Genomic DNA, 20,565 nt, shown 5'->3' with positions numbered 1-20,565 from the left:
TCAAAAATGGGTCTAGCACATTGAAGAAAATACTGACCATTTTTCATATATTTCTATAAAGACTAATGTGTAAAACATGTCCTACAAATGCCCTTGTTAGAAGGGTTTGACCTTCTACAATCTGCTTCTGTCAGCACTGGACAGTCTCAGAATGTGAATGGACACCCCCCAAATGGTAACTTGCTGTTCCCTTACTCATAATTTTTGGGGAGGTATAAAAGAGGAGCAGCATGACTCACAGTTCTTAAAAAGATGCTCCAGAATTGTTATTTCAAGAAAAAATATGAATATTTATTAAAATAAACATGTTAGGAAAAATAACATCTTTTTTTTTTAAAAGATGGAAATGGTACAGATAGGTTTATGACAACCATCCATTAATTGGTGTAAAACAAAATGTATTATCTCCCATGATAAGGCAATATAAATAAAATAGTCATAAAAAAACCCATAAATAAATGATGAATAATTTATGTAACTTCGATAGAACTGCCTTTTTTTAAAAAGCATGTTGCTCTTCCAGTAAAAAAAAACTAACCATTATTACATTGGACTGTAGCTATGAATCTACACACTTATTTCTTCTCAGTTTCTTCACAGTTTATTGATCCCAGTGTAGTGCAGTAATATCCTAAATGCTTGGGAGAGAAAACATTAAATATGTTGGGATGTGTTATAGTTTTCAGAATGAAGTTTAATAGTTCCCGAGGCTCATACATGAAAGAAAATCTACAAGAAACTTTGTACATGTAAATTAATTTTTAATATCATAGAAATGGTCAGTTTTAGAACAGAGTAATATCTTAAAGGGAACCTGTCACCCCACCCCCTCCCCCCAGGCGTTTGAAACTAACTGCATGCTGCATTCTGACAAGGTGGCTCTTTTAGTTATTGGTGCTGTAACTGCAGAAATAATCCGTTTTGTAATTTGTCCGAAATACCCGTCTTCAGTACTGGAGGCAGGTCTTTCCCCCCCTGCTGCAGACACCTCACAGCCGTCGCTCAAGTCTTCTTGGCGCCGGGCGCCGCCTCAGCGCTGTTTGTTTTGAAATCTGCCGGCGCCTGCACTCTTGTCTTGCCTGGGGCAGGCGCAGTGAGCGCTGCCCGTCTGTCCTCATATGCAGTCTCGCTGACTGTGCCTGTGTGGCCGCCCTGCTTGTGAATCCCAGCCCCTCAGTGTCTTCTGATTTATTCACACTGCAGGGCTGGGATTCCTGGGCATGCGCACTGCGACCTGGGTGAGTGGCTTAGACACGAAGTGCACATGTCCAGGAATCCCATCCCCGCAGTGTGAATAAATCAGAAGACACTGAGGGGCTGGGATTCACAGGCAGGGCGGCCGCACAGGCGCAGTCAGCGAGACTGCATATGAGGATAGACAGGCAGCGCTCACTGCACCTGCCCAAGGCAGGAGAAAAGAGCGCAGGCACCGGCAGATTTAAAAACAAACAGCGCTGAGGAGGCGGCGCCCGGCGCCAAGAAGACTTGAGTGACGGCTGTGAGGTGTCTGCAGCAGGGGGGGAAAGACCTGCCTCCAGGACTGAAGACAGGTATTTCGGACAAATTACAAAACGGATTATTTCTGCATTTACAGCACCAATAACTAAAATGAGAGGAACCACATCTATCTTGGCAAAGGGACCCTATTGTGTGACACTGGAAATGAAGCTTATTTCTCCACAGTCTTTAGAGCAACGCATGGCTACCTGCTCATTTACATTGGCACCCAAATCAAGAATATGGAATATGGGACAACCATTTAACTATTTCTTGATGTATGTATGATGTATACCTACATCTCATACCAGATTTGGTTATATGGCTGGGCTCAGTCTGCTGTTTTAACTACTTAAATAGCATGGTCAAACTCTGGTAGCAGCTTTTAAGGTGCATGATCCTGCCCATTGTCCCCCAATGATCAAGGGGTACCATGATAATTGGGGTTGTCATGGCAGCTGGGCACCTGCAAATGGTCCTCACAGCTGCCATGTTGGTATCCACAGGTTGTGCTTCATAGGAGATTGTGATTTTTGCTGTGTACTGCAATATGGTGGTATAAAAGTATATATATGTTTTTTCATGTTCATTTTTACGTTCATGGGCCATAACTTTTTTATTGTTCCATTCACATTGCAATAAGGAGGATTCATTTTATCAAGTGATACATGAAAAAAATTGCTTTGAAATTGCATAAAAGGTGAAATTCTACAATTTTATTTTATTTTTTTTTACTGTTTTCACAATACTGTAAAACAGATCTGACAATATGATTCTCCAGGTCAATACGATTACGCAGATACCAAACGTATAGTTTTTTTTTTTAAGTGGTAAAAAAAATTTGGAAATTTGGAAATACAGAAAAATTGGCATTTCTCAGCATTTTCTGAGACCTGTAATGTTTTCAATTTTTCGGGAAATGGGGCTATGCGGGCCTATTTTTTGCACAAATTTCAGCTCAGTGTGATGATACCATTTTGGGGTAGATACGATAGTTTGATCTACTCTTGTTGCAATGGCTAAACAAACGCAATTGCAATTTTCCAAGAGCTGTAATGTTTCATATTCAGAATATGGACCTGTGTGAGGGCTTGTTTTTTGCTATCCAAGGTTATGTATGTAATGATATTATGTTGAAGTAAATGCAATGTTTTGATCTCATGGTGTTACTTTTTTTTGTGTTGTTGGGCTGCCGAAAAACGCAATTTTGCCTTTCTATTTTCTCTTTCTTGTTACACCATTTACAGATTGGATTTATTTATTTTATATTTTGATAGATCAGACTTTTACCAATGCAGCTAAACCAAATATATGTGTTTTTTATTTTTATGGGACTAATCGTGGGACCTCGATTTGGACTACAGCGGATCTCTTGTACTACAGTGGACCGGTGTGGGTGTTTTATCTTTAATACATTGGTGAAAGAGGGTAATTGTCAGGGAGTGTTTTTAACAAATAAAATACTTTTCTATGTGTGTGTGAGCCAATAGTTCACACGCTGTCCTCTGTGTGACAGCATATGAACTCGCAGCGGTCCATGATACCCAGCAGCTGTCACCGACTGTGACATCAGTAAGGTTACCGCCGGTCAGAGCCTCTGTTTCCCACAAAGAACATTGTATGAGAACTGCTGTCCGGGCCCCTCATTGATGTAAATATGGTCCATGTTCGGGATCAAGTTCGGGTACCATTCTGGTATCCGAACCAAATTTTTTTCTAAACTTCGGCCAAACCTGAGGGACCCAAACATCTACAGGTCCCCTCATGTCTTGCCAGTATCCAAGATTAACAGCAGCCACATGTTAACAGCTGCGCATGGAGCTCCGCTCCACATGCAGCTATTAGAAGCATATGATGGCTGATTAAATCTGTCATCTGCCGGGAAAGATGCGAACTCAGCATGTGAAGCCACATCAAAGCAGTGAGCCAGCATAAAATGTACCAGTGTGTCTTATATCGTTAGGGGTTAAACCACTTATGGAACACAGTAAAAAAAATAAAGCTATCAGAATTGCATTTATTTTACTAACTCACTGCACTTAGAAATTTTTCCCATTTTCTAGAACATCATATGATAACATTAATGATGTCATTCTAAAACTACAATTTGCCATGTAAAAAAAACCCCTCTAATGGCTATGTTAAAAACTGATTATGATTACAAATTGGATGACATTTTTCAAAACCTGCCAATTTGATAGGATCAGACGACCATCTGATGTGTATGGGGGCCTATCGATATTCAGCCCATAAATGATGTTAGGGAAGTTAAGAATCAAGCTGTTTGAATTTTTATTTAGTCATATTATGATGGCACTATTGATCCCTTTTTTCTTTTTTCCCATTAAAAACACGTGTATGGGAAAATAATGAGTGATACTGTGGCATGTAAAAGTATGGGCACCCCTGGTCAAAATTACTGTTATAGTGAACAGTTAAGCAAGTTGAAGATGAAATGATCTCTAAAAGACCTAAAGATAAAGATGATGCATATCTTTTGTATTTTAGGCAAAAATATGTATATACTCGAGTATAAGTCGAGATTTTCAGCCCATACCCAGGGGTCGGCAGGGGAGGGGGAGCGGGGGCTATCTAATTATACTCACCTGCTCCTGGGCATGGTCCCTGGCTCCCCGGCGCCGGCAGCTTCTTCCTGTACTGAGTGGTCACATGGTACCGCTCATTACAGTAATGAATATGCTGCTCCACCTCCCATAGGGGTGGAGCCGCATATTCATTACTGTAATGAGCGGAAACAGGGAGTACAGGGAGAATCTGAGGCCACGGGGAAGTAGGGACTGCACCGCGCCAGGAGCAGGTGAGTATAACGGGGAGGGGAGCGCTGCGCGATATTCATCTGCTCCCCGTTCCGCTGCTCCATCTTCAGCATCTTCTGTCTTCTGCAGTGACGCTCAGGTCAGAGGGCGCGATGACGTGGTTAGTGTGCACCCTCTGCCTGAACGTCAGTGCAGAAGATGCTGAAAATGGAGCGGTGCCGGAAAGAAGTCATGTGAATATTGAAAGTGCCGGGGGCCTGAGCAACAGAGAGGTGAGTATGTGATTTTTTTTATCGCAGCAACAGCAAATGGGGCAAGTGTCTGTATGGAGCATCTTATAGGGCAATAAAGTTTGTGCAGCACTATATGGGGCAAATGTCTGTATGGGGCCATAATCAACGTTTGTGCCGCACTATATGGGGCAAGTGTCTGTATGGAGCATCATATGGGGCCATAATCAAAATTTGTGCAGCACTATGTGGGGCAAGTGTCTGTATGGGGCCATAATCAACGTTTGTGCAGCACTATATGGGATAAATTTCTCTATGAAGCATGTTATGGGGCCATAATCAACGTTTGTGCAGCACTATATGGGGCAAATATCTTTATGGAGCATCTTATGGGGCCATAATTAACATTTGTGCAGCATTGTATGGGGCAAATGTCTGTATGGAGCATCTTATGGGACCATAATGTTTGTGCAGCACTATATGGGGCAAATATCTTTATGGAGCATCTTATGGGGCCATAATCAAGGTTTGTGCAGCATTATATGGGGCAAATAGCTTTAAGCAGCATCTTATGGGGCCATAATCAACATTTGTGCAGCATTGTATTGGGCACATGTTTCTATGGAGCATCTTATGGGGCCATTATTAACCTTTATGCAGGATTATATGGGGCATATTTAAATATGGAGCATATTATGGGGCCATCATAAACTTTATGGAGCATTATATGGGGCTCCTGATTCAATATGGATATTCAAAAACACTTAACCTACTGATGTCTCAATTAATTTTACTTTTATTGGTATATATTTTTACTTTTGACATTTATCGTTAGCTGCTGCATTTCTCACCTTAGGCTTATACTCAAGTCATTAAGTTTTCCCAGTTTTTTGTGGCAAAATTAGGGGGTTGGCTTATATTTAAATATATACGGTATATATATATTTATCTTTTACATTTTAAAAATTACAGAAAGGAAAATGGGCTTTAGCTAAATTTTGGGCACCCTGCATGGTTAGTACCTAGTAGCACCCCCTTTTAAAAGTATTATAGCTTGTAAACGCTTTTTATAGCCAGCCAAAAGTCTTTAAATTCTTGTTTGAGGGATTTTCATCCATTCTTCCTTGGAAAATTCTTCCAGTTCTGTGAGATTCCTGGGTCATCTTGCATGAACTGCTATTCTCAGGTCTAGCCACAAATTTTTAATGATGTTCAGATCAGGGGACTGTGACAGCCAATGTAAAACCTTCAGCTTGAGGTAGTCTATTGTGCATTTTGGCAGGTGTTTAGGGTCATTACCCATTTGTAGAAGCCAACCTGTTTTTAACTTCAGCTATTTTACAGATGGCGCTATATTTGCGTCAAGAATATGTTGAAACTTGATTGAATCCATTCTTCCCTCTACCCGTGAAATATTCCTGTGCTATTGGCTGCTACACCAAAGCATGATTGATCCACCCACACGCTTAATGGTTGGCGAGATGTTTTTTTCCTGAAATTCTGTGCCATTTTTTTCTCAACACATACCTTTCATCATTGAGGCCAAAGAGTTCTATTTGAACTTCATCGGTCCACTGGACTTGTTTCCAAAATGCATCAAATTTGTTTAGATGTTTTTTGCATACTTTTGATGCTGAATTTTATTGTGCGGACACACAAAAGTTTTTTTTCTCATAGCTCATCCATGAAGGTCATATTTGTGAAGGTGTCTATGAACAGTAGAACAATGTACCCCAATTTCAGGGTCTGCTAAATCTTTCAGAAGGTCTTTTGCAATCAAGTTGGGGCTCTGATTTGCCACTCTAGCAATCCTACGAGCAGCTCTTGTTGAAATTTTGCTTGGTCTTCTAGACCTTATCTTGACCTCCACTGATCCTGATAGCTGTCATTTCTTAATTACATTTTGAAGTGAGGAAAGGGCAACTTGAAAACACTTTGCTATCTTCTTAAAGCCTTCTCCTGCTTTGTAGGCATCCACCATTTTCATTTTCAAAGTGCTAGGCAACTGCTTAGAAGAACCCATGGCTGCTGTTTTTCACACAAGGTTAGAGGAAGCTGTTTTTTTTAAAAAGGTGGGAATTTTGTATGACCTGGCCTTTCCTAATGATTATCGTGATCAAGCCATAACCCTAGCAGATCAATTAAGGTCAATTAAGGTCTGAAACCTTGGTCAATGTTATCTGAGCGCACAAGGGTGCCAAAACTTTTTGCATATTTGAAATAAAAGCAGACTATTTTTTCCCTTAAAATGCAACTAGCTAACTAACAACTTTAGGCCTTATAGAGATTACTTCATATTCAGCTTGCTTAATTGTTCACAATAGCGGTAATTTTGGCCAGGGGTGTCTAAAGTTTTACATTCCACTGTAGATGTTGGTCAACACCTATGTAAGATCAATTGGCAAAATTTCTTGAAATGTTCTGCTATAACTTATGACTTCTGTTGCATTCATAAGAAAATGTCTCACTGCTCCCAGAACTGTAGTAAGTAGTTTTTATATTTTTCAAGTGATTTTACAGTGGACAGGAGACTCTTATAAATGCATTTCCAGTGACAGTGAGATCCGTTGTTGTAGTTAAGTGACGCTTTACATTTTGTCATATAAAGGGAACCTGTCTCTTACAATACTGTTGTAGCACTGGTGGAATCCTGTTGTCAGAGGAGCATGAGTAAGGAACAGCTAGCAGTAGTACAAGTCCTTGGAGATAGCAAAAAGAGTTGTAGGATCAATCCAGAGATAAGTGAGAGCAGTCTTGGTATGACAGGTCAGGAGCTGGAGACTGGAACTAGACTTACAGTTCAAAACAATACTCAAGCAATGAGTGAGCGATCCATATGGCTGTAAGTAGGCCCAAACAGGGAAGAAGATGGATTCCACAGGTTCAAAATCTGCCATCTTAGTAAAGGCCAATGTCAGAACACCACAGCAGCTTCCAATGTTAAGGAGTGTAAATGCAGCACAATTATCAAGGTGAACAATAGAAGCCACTAGTTGTTAAACTGCAGAAGGACAACAGGAATCCTGACAGTGTCATACACCTGCAGGTATGGGGCTAATCTGCAGGTTAATAGTGTTCTGAGACCATGTGGGTGCCTCAATAAAAGCCCAGCTGTCAATAGGAAATGAACAGCCTTGGGATTTCAGTCATTGAAAGCCGCTCAGTACATAGTAACCGCTCAGCTGAAACTCCACCCCAGTACTAAGCCAACACTGATGCGCTGCTTTGCTGGCTGTCAGCCAGTACCAGAGGCGTGGTTACAGCTACTGCTCACTATGTACTGAGTGGTGACTGAAGCCGCCTACATGGCTAAAGCCAGAGGAATAAACTGCATTTCCTCCCAGCAGCCAGGCTTTCAGTGCAGCAGCTGCAGGGCATTGTAATGTTTATTAACCTGCAGATTAACCCCATATTTGCAGGTTAATAGTGTTTTTTTCAAAGGGCAGGCTCCTTTGAAACTATCGACAAACTCACACATGATATCCTTTGATAGAAAACGGCTCAATTTATATTCACAAAGTCCCTCCCTGTCTCCTGGCTGTGTGGTAATCGTTTCAAGCTGTATATATTACACAGACAACACTTTCTCAATTGGGAAGCAAATGCACTTTGTGTTTTTTTTTAAATGAAAGGTTAGGGAAGTGTTTTTTATTGGAGGAGTGTGCTGTGCTCTTGCTTTCTTCCTAAAGTTTCTCTGTAGACTCAGAGCTGGCATCCCCGCTGTCTGTAATGATAGGGAAGCCTGGTTTCATCTTCCATCCGAGCCAGTGGAGAACTCATTACAGAAGTTACAAAGTCACTTTAGTGTTTTCCCGGCATTGACACTTACCGGATGTTTGTGTTCTGAAGCCAGTGCCACATTAGAAGAAGTATTTCAATACGATAAAGTCTTAAAGGATTTTGCTTGATTGTTTTTAATTGAAAAGCTTCTTTGTGCAGAGATTTTCAATAAAGAGAGGAATAATTGATATACATTACCTTTGTACATAAAGGACATTTTAAGAGTAGGTGACCTTTATTGAAGCTATGCAAGAATTGCTTCCCTGCAGTTAAGTCAATCTTCCAAGTAATCATCAAAAGATTACAATGATACATAGAGAATATTAACAAAGCATGAGAGAAAGACAATCAGATTTCCATAAGTATGCTGTACATTCCACTTTAACCTTTTCATTACTATACATGGCTATTCTGCAAGCCGTCTACATGTGGCCTGAAAAAGGGTTTGGTGAAATCCTGAAATACAAAGTCCATATAAAATCAAATTTACTTAATCCGATCCAATTTAGGGATGATGTCCATTGGGTTATTTTAACACAGCAGCATGGAGAAGAACTTGATTTCTTTCACTTTTTATTGGCTTAGTAAATGTACTTGTCCTTTGTAGTAGTAATTGATTTGACACTTAGTTGAGATTGCTTTGCTAGTGGAAGGATCAGAGGTCCATGTAATTGTTATATACCTATACTTTTTACTTGACATATGAACAGAATGAGATAGGTGATCTTATGGCTACTTTCTATTACAGTATATTGGATTAAAATGCTCTTCTTGCAGTACTGGAATATAAAAATAAATTGTGCTACAGAAAACATTCGTTTTTAAGGACATAGCATAAATCTCGGATCTATGTAACTCAATACTGTAAAAGATGATCCTTGTCAGAGGTGCAAACACTAACCACGGTGGGAAAAAAAAGATCCATAGGGGACTAAAAAAAATATCGCAGTCTTGTCTCTGGAATTTTTTTTCACAGCTGAAACACTAAATAATATGTATTAAACTGAATTTCTTAAGCTCCAAACCCCAGAATATCACTTTCTGAAAAGACCTAGAATACTGTAATTTGTTGCTCATGTAATAGCGGCACATTAAATTATCAAAAAATAAGATGAATGAAGAAAAATTACCTATATTCAGTTTTCTGGCAAGATACAGAATAAGTACCAGGTTGCGAACAGGCATTAGTTTGGTGCTGTATTCAGGCTCCCACCTGTCATTAGTCAGTAAAAATGGTTGAATGCTTAACAATTACATGATTTTTTTCTGATTTAATAATCCTAGTTAATCTACTGTGAATTATTTTCACATGGGCCAAGAAATATAAATGCAGCAGATTTTAAATTAATTACCAGTTTTGGAACAGAGTCATATATATTAATGGTGTAGAAGCAGTTTTCATTTGTTTTCTCTTATCTTTTTTGTAGGATCATGTGATTCGAGAGGAAGCCAGGAGTCTCACACCTCGACAGTGCTCGATTATGGAAGTTGTTCTGGCCACAATTAAGGTACCTTGCTCAATGATTATTAACAACAGCATGAAAAGATAATTTAGTATTTCGGCAGATGGTTATTTCTATAAAAAAAATTTTTGTCAGCCCCTGAAGCATTTGTCTGCTATTTCAGCAAGATTCTTTAACTGATCAAATCCTTTTCATTGCAAAGTTAGAATTTGCCTTTGGGAATATACAACATATTAAATATACATTGAAGCGTTCTCTGGAAGCGTACTGGGCATTTTTTAAACAGATGGTTCTAAAATGATTGCTACTTCCAGTGTGTGTAATGTTGTTTATCACTGTACGGGCAGAGACAGACTGCCGTATTTCTCGTGCGAGAATCGCATCGTAAACCTCGCACTTTCTGTTGGCTCTCCTGACCTGAGCTTGATAGCTGCATAGTAATCCATCACGCTGTCTTTCTCAGGTCAGGAGAAGTGCCGGGCCAGTCCGTGCAGAGCGATGCGATTCTCGCACTAGAAATACGTCTGTCTCTGCTCTTATGCTACCAAAACCCAACTCTTCCACCCTAACTTAGATCATAGACACCACTTTTTTTAACCTTCTCAATCTAGCCCAGTACTGGGTAGATAACACATTTTTTTGAGGAGCTCAAAAACTTGACAATATTGACCAACAGTTCTCAATGAACAAAATATCCGTAATAATCTGCTCGTATGTACCTTTTTATGGCCATTGCTTGCTAATGGGATTATCCGTGATCTAACATAGAGGTATTTCCATATTTGTAGATGAATCATTTTTTCAGGAGATCCAATTTTCTCAGAGTAAATTAAATCATTTTCTAGCCTTGCCTATTTGCCTCAAAGCATTGATGTAATAAGTCTGTCACATCTGACATTTCCTTTCCACGGCCCATGTTATGAATTTAAGTGCATAGCTTCTATAGTCTGCCTGTAGGAGAATAAAAATAATCACTCCATTCTCACAGTATTTAAACTGATAAGAGGATAATGTCATATCCCCCCGTAATCTATTCTCGCAATATGCATTCATATCTCCTCTATCAAATTTGCTCTTCTTTAATGTTTCCTTTATGTCTTCTGCATGTTGCCATTATACTTTGATTGTCTCTGGATGTCCAATTACGGTACTTTTGCCCTGGGGGAAGTATTAATGTGTGTTATAAGCAACTTTTACTTTTATTCCTCATTTTCGATACTTTAATTTAGATCACTCAAAGGGTCTGTGCACATGTCATATTAGAAATGTTGTCAAAAAGCCATAAATCTGACGAAGCTGCACCACAGCGATACACGTCGGGTCTGTTTCACAACCCCCCCCCCCCATCATCTTCATTATCAGTCATTCTTACCTGTTGTCCTCTCATACTTTATTATGATTATTACTCTTGTGATTTGGCATGTTCCATGGCTTCCAGGGGATCAGGTATGCCTGGTACTATCTTGATTACATAATGCACTTTATATTGCATTGTTCTTTGGGGATGCCCATTGATGTATGGTATCATGAGTTGTATAATGAACCTTATTTAATTTAATTGTGGTATCCTCTTGCATTCATGGTACACTGTGCTTTCTGATCTGAACACGGCAATAACATTAATATTTATCTGTAAGTCCTTTGTCTTCTCTCCAGTGTTAATAAAGCATACTTTTTATATATATTTATTAGTTGTGCACATTGCATATGTATTGGCCTTTTCTTTGTTAGTTAATATATTAAAAATGTTCTGCAACTTTAAAACACAAAGCCATTCTACTGAACCTATAGAAACTTATAGGGCCATACTGTTCCTACATATTCCTCTGATTTAAAAAACCATATGGCATCTGCAATTAATTATATTTAAAGGGCTTGTCCACTACTAGGACAACCCCTCCTCAGTCGCTATGTTTGGCCTTGTGAAAATAAAAACTCTATACTCACCTCGCGTGCCCTTGCCGTTGGAGTGGCGTTGACAGTCGCCTGCGTCCAACCAGCGCTGGTGTCACTGTCACATATGGAAATCACAGAAAGGCAGAATTGTGAATAATCCGAGCAGCTGGTACTCCAAATGGTAAATCCAGATCCACACAATTATATTTTTTTTTTTCACTGATCATTGTTATGGCATAGTATGTTATGCCATGGCATGTTAAGGGTAGAGTTACCACCTCTGCATAGGGGGAATCTCGGGCCATCTCCGCTGTGGTCTCCCATTCTTCTCCTGCCACAGTGGAGCCTGCTCAGCGAGATGTCAGTCCCAGCGTCTCGCTCAGTCTGACTCTGTGCAAAGGGTTACTGCTGCTTTCCCAGCTTCTGCCATTGAAGCCAGTGTTGGGCAGCGCAAAGCAGACGCTTTTGGGACTAAGTCCTGCTTTTCCCCTTCTGAGCAAGCCCAGGGTAAGATCTCTCATTGGAGATCGAGTGTCACATGCTCAGATACTGCAGCAAGACCCATTGGTTCTCCAGGAAGGTCCTGAAGTTCCTCAGGCTCTGTGGCAGCCTCTCATTGGTCCTTCTAGGAAGGTCCTGTACTTGCTGCAGCTATATAAGGTTCGCATGGCCGCACGACCATGTGCTAGTATCAATTTATGTATGAGCTCAGCGCCAGTGTGGTCATGTTTGTATGCAGTCAGGGACCCGGCTGAAATAAGCCCCTAGAATGCTGGCACCTCCGGCGAGGAGTTTCGTGTTTGTGTATTCAGGGACCCAGCTGAAATAAGCCCCTAGAATGCTGGCACCTCCGGTGAGGAGTTTCATGTTTGCATTTGACTGCATGACCACCATCTGCTCTACCAAGTAGCTGTGTTCCTCTGTGAGCCAAACAGGGCACAGCGTTATCTTTGCTAACAAACTCTGGGAAGTAACAGAGTCTGTTTATACTGCTTTTTGTACCGCCATATCTTGCAGAAGGTGCTTTCCTGCACGGTGGATCCCGGGTTGCGAACGCACCAACTTCTTCTAAATAAATATTTGTTCGGTGCGTTCCGCCAACGCTAACATATCATATAGCATTGTGTGGACCTGGATTTACCATTTTGATTACCAGCAGCACAGATTATCAATCATTTTTCCTTTCTGTGATTTTCTTCAGCCTGAGGACCCGTGGAGCTGCCGCAGCTGGGTTTCTATGCCATAACATGTTGTGTGAACACAACCAGACCAGCTTAGCATATTTTTTTAAATATCTAATTGTCAACCAGATATGACCCTATTGTACTTTTTTTCTGCTAACTAGTCACAAAGGGGGTATTTCCACGTTCAGTAGAAATTGTGTGGCAAATTCTGGTCCCATTTTTACCATTTCCCATGTGAAAATGAAAAATATGTAGCTAAAACTAAATTTTTGTTGCAAAAATGTAATCATTTTTTCTTTACTGCACAATAGTATAAAGTTCGGTGACACACCTGTGGTGTCGATATGATCATTGCACTGTTAGATGAATTAATTGAGAGGTGTAGTTTTTAAAATAAGGTTATGTATGGGGGGTTCTTCTGTTATATCTGTTTTATCACCACAGGGGCTCTTCCAATGGGTCACGACACCTGCAAGCCATAACAGTAAAATCAGCACTATCATATAGGGCGCCTTCTCTTCTTAGCTTTGCACTGTGCCTGAAAAGTGTTTCCTGATCACATGTAGGGTACTGGCAGACTCAGGATAAATTGCACTACAAACTGTGATGTCCATTTTTTTTCCTATTAACCCTTATAAAAATTAAAATTTGGGGCTAAAACGATATTTTAGTTTTAAAAATGTAATTTATTTTTCCTCGCCGCCCAATGGCATAAAATTGTAAGAGGCACATGTGGTTTCAACATGCTCAATGCACCCCTAGATGAATTTATTTGGGTGGTGAAGTTTGTAAAATGGGGCCACTTATGTGGGGTTCCATTGTTGCAGCATCTCAGGCACCCTCAAACCATTCCAGCAACATCTGTACTCAAATATGGCGCTTCTTCACTTCTGAGCTTTGCACTGTGCCTCAAAAGTAGTGTTTGACCACATATGGGGTATTAGCATACTCAAGAGACATTGTGTAACAAATTGTATCATTTCATTCTCCCATTATCGCTTTTAAAAATTGAAAACTTGGAGCCAAAGCAACATTTTAGTGGAAAAAATGGTAATCTTCCACTGACTCAGCCCAATGTTATACAATTCTGTGAATCGCCTGAGGCATAAAAATACTGACTACATGCTTAGATGAATTCCACATGAGGTGTAGTTTACAAAATCAAAATCACTTGTGGATGTTTCTGCTGTTTTTGTATGTCAGGAGCTCTTCAAATGTGACATAGCATCAGCAATCTATTCTTGCCAAAAATTTCCTTCCGAGCCCTGACATGTGCCCAAACAGTAAATTTACACCACATATGAGATACCGGTGTACTCTGGAGAAATTGCACAACAAATTGTGTAGTCCATTATCTTCTAGATCTGAAACAGCATTTTTTGTGGGAGAATTTTTTTTTCTCATTTCACATCTCAATGGTATAAAATTCTGTAAAGTCCTTGAGGGTTTAAGGTTCACCACACCTCTAGATAAGTTCCTAGAGAGGTTTAGTTTCCAAAATGAGGTCACTTGTAGAGATGAACGAACTTGTTGGGAAAACATTCGCCAATCTCAAATTTGGAACGAATGTAGCACATTCAGATTCATTTTTTCTCAAAGTCGGCAAAATTCAGTCCCAGATCGGTAAATGATCGTGTTTCCACTAATTCTTTTGTTTTCACATAGTCTAGGATAGTGGTGCTGTATGATGGGGAGGGGGTGTGTCTAGGTCAGAAGAGCGACAGAGTGTAATTTTTTTTCAATTTTTCTGTATCAACTTAATGTGTGCACATTCTGGCAGCCAATCAGGGAGCAGAAACCATCCACAACGTAATGGCACAAGGCCTTCTGTGATTGGCTGGTGAAGTCACATGTCCCTGTCCATATAAAAATTGGACATTTTGGCACCATTTTCTCAGTGTAGCAGTCTAGAGAGGCAACTCCTGCTGCTGCTACAAGTGAACTTGTCTTTTAGTTAGATATGATCCTGTCCTGTGTGAAACCGATTCTCCAGCATCTAACTAGATTGTGCTAAAACTGTGTTGCAGGCAAGCGGTCCCATTTGCTAATCCAAATCACTTGGGCTAAAACTCTGTATCTGTGAGGAATCAGGAGGCCCCATTTGCTTTTAAAAATTATTAGGCCTAATATAGTGGTTCAGCTAAGAGGCCCTATTTGCTAATCCAAATCATATGGGCTAAAACTGTGTTACAGTAAGGAATCAGGAGGCCCCATTTGCTTTTAAAAATCACTAGGCCTAATATAGGGAATAGGCCAGGAGGCCCTATTTGCTAATCCAAATGGTTTGTGCTAAAATTGTGTTGCAGTGAGGGGTCAAGAGGCCCCATTTGCTCCTCAAAATCGTTAGTCCTAATATAGGGGTTCAGCCAGGAGGCCCTATTTGCTAATCCACATAATTTGTGCTAAAACTGTGTTGCAATGAGGAATCAGGTGGCCCCATTTGCTCCTCAAATTGTTAGGCTTAAGGCTACCGTCACACAAGCAGTATTTGGTCAGTATTTTACGTCAGTATTTGTAAGCCAAAACCAGGACTGGGTGATAAATACAGAAGCGGTGATGTGTTTCTATTATGCTTTTCCTCTGATTGTTCCACTCCTGGTTTTGGCTACAAATACTGATGTAAAATACTGACCACATACTGATAGTGTGACCGTAGCCTAAGAGTGTTGTTCAGACCAACTCTCTAAGAAAATGAATAGTGATTTTTTTTTTTGCCACAGGTGACTGACAGGTGTGGGCCTAAGGTTGTGAAACAGCAGGTTAAACGAGGGGAAGGGTACATATTACATGAGTGGGAGAAAGCGAGGTTGTGGTGGAAGGGGGAATAGGCTTGGTGTTCGATGTGAACGTGGGTTAGGTGTTAATGTTAATGAAAGCTCAGCTGAACAAACACCAACTCGTCCTATCCAAAGACCACTGACAACATCTGTTACTTGATAGGCTACTCGACTCCCATTCTTTGGCAGCCACACAGCGGTATGCCTTGTAGATAAGTGTCAGAAAGAGCAAATGTTCCAATGGATGACAAGTACTGCATCAAGTGGCCTCTCCTCCTCTTCCTCCACCTTAACATCACACACAGTACAATTCTCAGAGGTGGCACCCCAATCACCCTTGTTTCCACCGAGTCACAAATTTCCAAACGCCCAACTGACTATAGGAAACCACAGATGGGCCATTCTACAGAGCTGTTCACACATTTTATTCCATGGGCATCAGAGGTCTGCTTCAAAGATTCACAGAATCCAGAAAAGGAAAACATATACACCGATGCCCAAAAATTTTTCCTGTTGGATCCGGGGCTGGACGAAGTAAGGTCTGAGCAGAATCCAGACCCTCATCATCAGACTTTAACCCTCGGGAGAGGAGGTGATCCTTATGAGACTCAGATACTAGAGGCACATGCGGACTGTACTGTGTGGTATCAGGGCAAGAGGATCTCCTCTGGGTGACTTTCAGGGCGAGCAGTTGGAGGACACATAAAATGACAATGAGGTTGCAGATGCCACTTGGTGTGAACCCAGAGGCACGCAGCTGAGCAGCTCAGCAGAGGAGGAGATCACATTGCGGTTTGCCACACAGACATGGAGTAATGCAACCATGACAAGCATTGCATCCTCAGACAACTTTGGCTTTGGCCAGCACCAGTCGTGAATCTGCAGTTCACATGGGCAGCAAGGGTTGCCTAGCCACCTAGGCCTTCTTTAAAACTGAAAAAGATGACCCAACTCACATTATCTGCCAAATTTGCAAAAAAAAAAAAAGATTCAGTAGAGGCTAAAATTCTAAAAAAGGGATTTTTGTGGATAATTTACGCGCTTCTGAATGAAATGAGAAGTATATCCCGGTGTGATGAGTTGAAAGGTAGTGGTTTATTCTACACCTTTTGAAGTACAAAATTATTTCTTCCTCAGGATATGACTACATGTATATACATCTCATTTCATTCAGCATCGTGGAAATTATCCACAAAGATCTCTTTTTTTTATATCTAATGGTCATTTGCTGACCCATGGATCTTCTGCAGCTGATGCTCACATTCCAAGCTTTTACAACAGATACATCAGGTTAGTTTAATCTGTGTAAAATCTCATTGTGTCTACCAAATAAGACCCTCGTTGCACTGATTTCTCCTACAGCCCTATCGATAGAGGCTAAAATTGCAATAATTTGACTACTAGATGCATTAACCGACACATGCACGATCAACATGCCTTAGCCTGGGAATTTCACTGTGCTTAAATGCAGACTAGTGGACCTCGCCAACCACTGGCCTTCCCATCTGCCACATGTGCTGCTTCTTCCTCTTCCGTCACCGTGCTATTTGTTCTCATACAGGTCTCCGGCAGCCGCTAACACTCCACTTGTTTACTCCCTAGAGTCGGGTTGAGCGAGAGCCCGTTAGCTCTTATGGAAGGGGAGATTGCTACTGTTTTTGTTACACTGAGCACAACATATCTTTCTAATCCACCATAATATCTCTGCCTGCACCTCACATATTGTGGTTTTTTATTTCATTTTTGTTGCAGGAGAAATTGGCTTTAGTGGAATAGGTTTTCCGTGAGTATGGTTTAATTTAGATTCAATAAAGGAGTCTGTATCATTATTTTAAAAAAGGACTTTATTCTGGGTTTGTGTTTTTTTTTTTTATAAAATCACTATAGGGTTAGTAATGGGGGCATCTTTTACATGCCTCTCCATTACTAACTTGTGGTCTTGATGTCACCTGACAATACAAAGGTGACATCAAGCCCCCAAACTTTACCGCACTTGCCACTGCTACAGGGAAAGTGGGAAGAGTGAGGCTAAGTGTCAGATTTGGTGCATCTTATAGATGCGCGTTTCCTGGGGCAGCTGAAAGCTGATGTTTTTAGTCTGGGAGGGGGCCAATATTCATGGCTCCTTCCTAGGCTATTAATGTCAGCCCACAGCTGTCTGTCTAGTCTTTGCTAGTTAAATTTTATAGGGGGACCCTATATCTATTTTTTTCTGGGATCCACCTGTAAACTAGCCAGTAAAGGCTAAGAAAACAGCTGTGAGCTGATATTAATAGCTTGAGAACCTTTATGGCTATTGGCTCCTACCCAGAATATTAGCATCAGCCCTCAGCTGTTGGATTTCTCTCTGCTGGTTACGAAAATTATGAGGAAGCCCAAACAATATTTTTGTAAGAATTAACAGTTGTTGTTTGCTTACAGCCTATGCACGTTCATTCTGTTAATGTGTGTGCACGTGTGCGCATGTGTGCCTGTGTGTGTGTGTTTACTTACCAGCTTAGTAATGAGGATGTGTGGCTGACACCTTTTCATTTCTAAACCCAGGACTTTGTGTCAATGACAGCTGCTGACACCCTAATTCCATTACCCTGATGCTACTGCATAAAAATGAAAAAGAAGGTGTTAAACCAAGAAATTACATCACAAAACTTTTTTTTTAAATATCTTTAGCTCAAAAAAGCTTTCATTGCTGTACAAAAATGCATGAAAAACTGTGACAAAAATGGGCCAAAAAAAATGCAGCAATACACGTATTTTTGCTGCAGAGTTCTGCAAGCAAATGCTCAATATGTGCACATACCCTAAGGCTGGAATCATGCTAGCGATTTTACAATCAGTCCGATTTTCTTCTTGCAATGCCAGATGTGTGCAATGCAAATGTCATCCAATTTTTATGTGAGTACAATCCAATTTTTAACACCAAGCATCCAATTTACATCCTAAGACTGGTTTCACATGTCCTAATATTTCAGTTGTCAGTGTCCGTGTGTGTAATACGTGTGGCAAACGTGCGTCGCCCGTGTACCACATCAGTACCCCACGGCGAGCGCCAGTGAAGCAGCGGTATACTAAGCGGTGTTCCCCAGTGTCAGGTGCTGAAGACGACTGTTAGGACTGGCGGAACGCACCGAGAATAAGATGTAATATTAATAGAGGCGTTCGCAGTCCGGGGTCCACCGTGCAGGTGAAAACCTGCTGCTAGTAAATGGCAGCGTAATATGGCGGTGGAAGCGAACCCAGTTAAGCCACTGGTCCGCAATACCGCACCTAAGAGTGCAAGCAAGGAGTCAGCGAACTCAACCCCAAGACTCAGGATTGAAGTCCGATCAGACTACTAGCACTCAACACCCCAACTGGGTGTGTTAGGTAACAGTAATAATTAGAGCACCGAAGTGCGAACTGTGCCGAGCTGGCAGACACCACTAAGAACCCAGACGTGGGTCAGGAGGCGCACTACTGGCACGTGGCGCCGCACTGGCGGTCACAGCAATAGACGCTGATATGTGTGTGACACGTTGAGTGATTAGTCGGGCGCTAGATAGCAGCCATACACCATACGCGAACAGTCATACAATAGGGTAGGGGTATTTAATGAACTACTTTCACTCACAACAAACACACGTATACAATTGTACACTAGCGCATGGCCGTGCGGTCATGCGAAGCTTATATAGCTGCAGTACTTTCAGGACCTGCCAGGAGGACCAATGGGAACCACTGCAGCATCTGAGCATGTGACCCTCGATCTCCAATGGGAAATCTCACCCTGGGCATGCTCAGAAGGGAAAAAGCAGGACTTAGTCTCAAAAGCGTCCAGTCGCTGCTGCCCAGCACTGGCTTTAATGGCAAAAGCTGGAGAAGCAACAGCAAGCCTAAGCACAGAGTGAGACTGAGCCAGACGCAAGGACCGTCGTCTCTGCTGAGCAGGTTTACCTGCGGCAGGAGAGGAATGGGAGACCGCAGCAGAAGCGGCCCGAGATTCCCCCTGCGCAGAAGCGGGAACTCGACCCCTAACATTACCCCCCCTCCTAGGGCCCCCCTTCCTTGGGCCTCGCTACGTTCGAAGGCAGCAATGAGCTGCGGAGCCCGAATGTGCTCAGCAGGCTCCCAGGATCTATCCTCAGGGCCGTAACCCCTCCAGTCTACCAAATAAAATTTTCTGCCACGAACCACCTTGCACCCCAAAATAGCGTTCACCTCGTAATCGTCCGTAGGCGAACCCGACGTCCCAGTAGATGACTCAGAAAACCGGGACATGTACACGGGCTTAAGGAGGGACACATGAAAGGTGTCAGTGATACCTAGGTGTGGATGAAGGGCTAGACGGTAAACCACAGGATTAACCTGTTCGAGGACCTTGAAGGGACCCAAGTAGCAAGGAGCAAACTTAGTGGACTCAACACGCAGCCTGATGTTACGAGCAGAGAGCCACACTAAGTCACCTGGAGCAAAGGTCGGAGCAGGGCGCCGATGTGCATCGGCATAGGACCTCATTCTCTCCTTGGAGGCCCGGATGGCATCCTGAGTGCGGTCCCAAATGTCTCGTGCCTTCACCGCCCAGTCTGCCACCCTGGAGTCAGCAGAAGACACGGGCATAGGCACTGGAACCCGCGGATGCTGGCCGTAATTAAGGATGAAAGGAGTCTGACCGGTGGAATCGGCTACAGCGTTGTTAAGGGCGAACTCTGCCCATGATAACAAAGATGCCCAGTCATCCTGCCTGGCAGAAACAAAATGTCGCAGATATGTGACCAAGGTCTGGTTGGCTCTCTCCACCAACCCATTCGTCTCGGGATGATAGGCAGAAGAGAGACTTAACTCAATACTGAGAAGATGACAAAGCTCTCTCCAGAACCGAGACGCAAACTGAGGACCCCGATCACTGACAATTTTGTCCGGCATACCGTGAAGGCGGAAGACATGTTTAATAAACAACGCTGCCAAGACCCGTGCAGAAGGTA

The 20,565-nt window shown here is 41.8% G+C and overlaps 1 protein-coding gene across 1 annotated transcript in view; it reads left to right on the top strand.

Annotated features, from left to right (window-relative positions):
- Positions 1-20,565, top strand: part of UNC13C (unc-13 homolog C) — a 1,145,854-nt gene that overhangs the window by 960,072 nt on the left and 165,217 nt on the right. Inside the window, exon 30 of the mRNA XM_069765967.1 lies at positions 9,712-9,792. Within this exon, the coding sequence (XP_069622068.1) occupies positions 9,712-9,792 (81 nt within the window). The remainder of the gene's footprint in view (positions 1-9,711; positions 9,793-20,565) is intronic.

The sequence above is a fragment of the Ranitomeya imitator genome, chromosome 4 (assembly GCF_032444005.1).
Source record: "Ranitomeya imitator isolate aRanImi1 chromosome 4, aRanImi1.pri, whole genome shotgun sequence".
In the NCBI taxonomy this organism is placed as follows: Eukaryota; Metazoa; Chordata; class Amphibia; order Anura; family Dendrobatidae; genus Ranitomeya; species Ranitomeya imitator.
The sequence above is the reverse complement of the archived record's forward strand: the minus strand, read 5'-3'. Positions and strand labels throughout refer to the sequence as shown.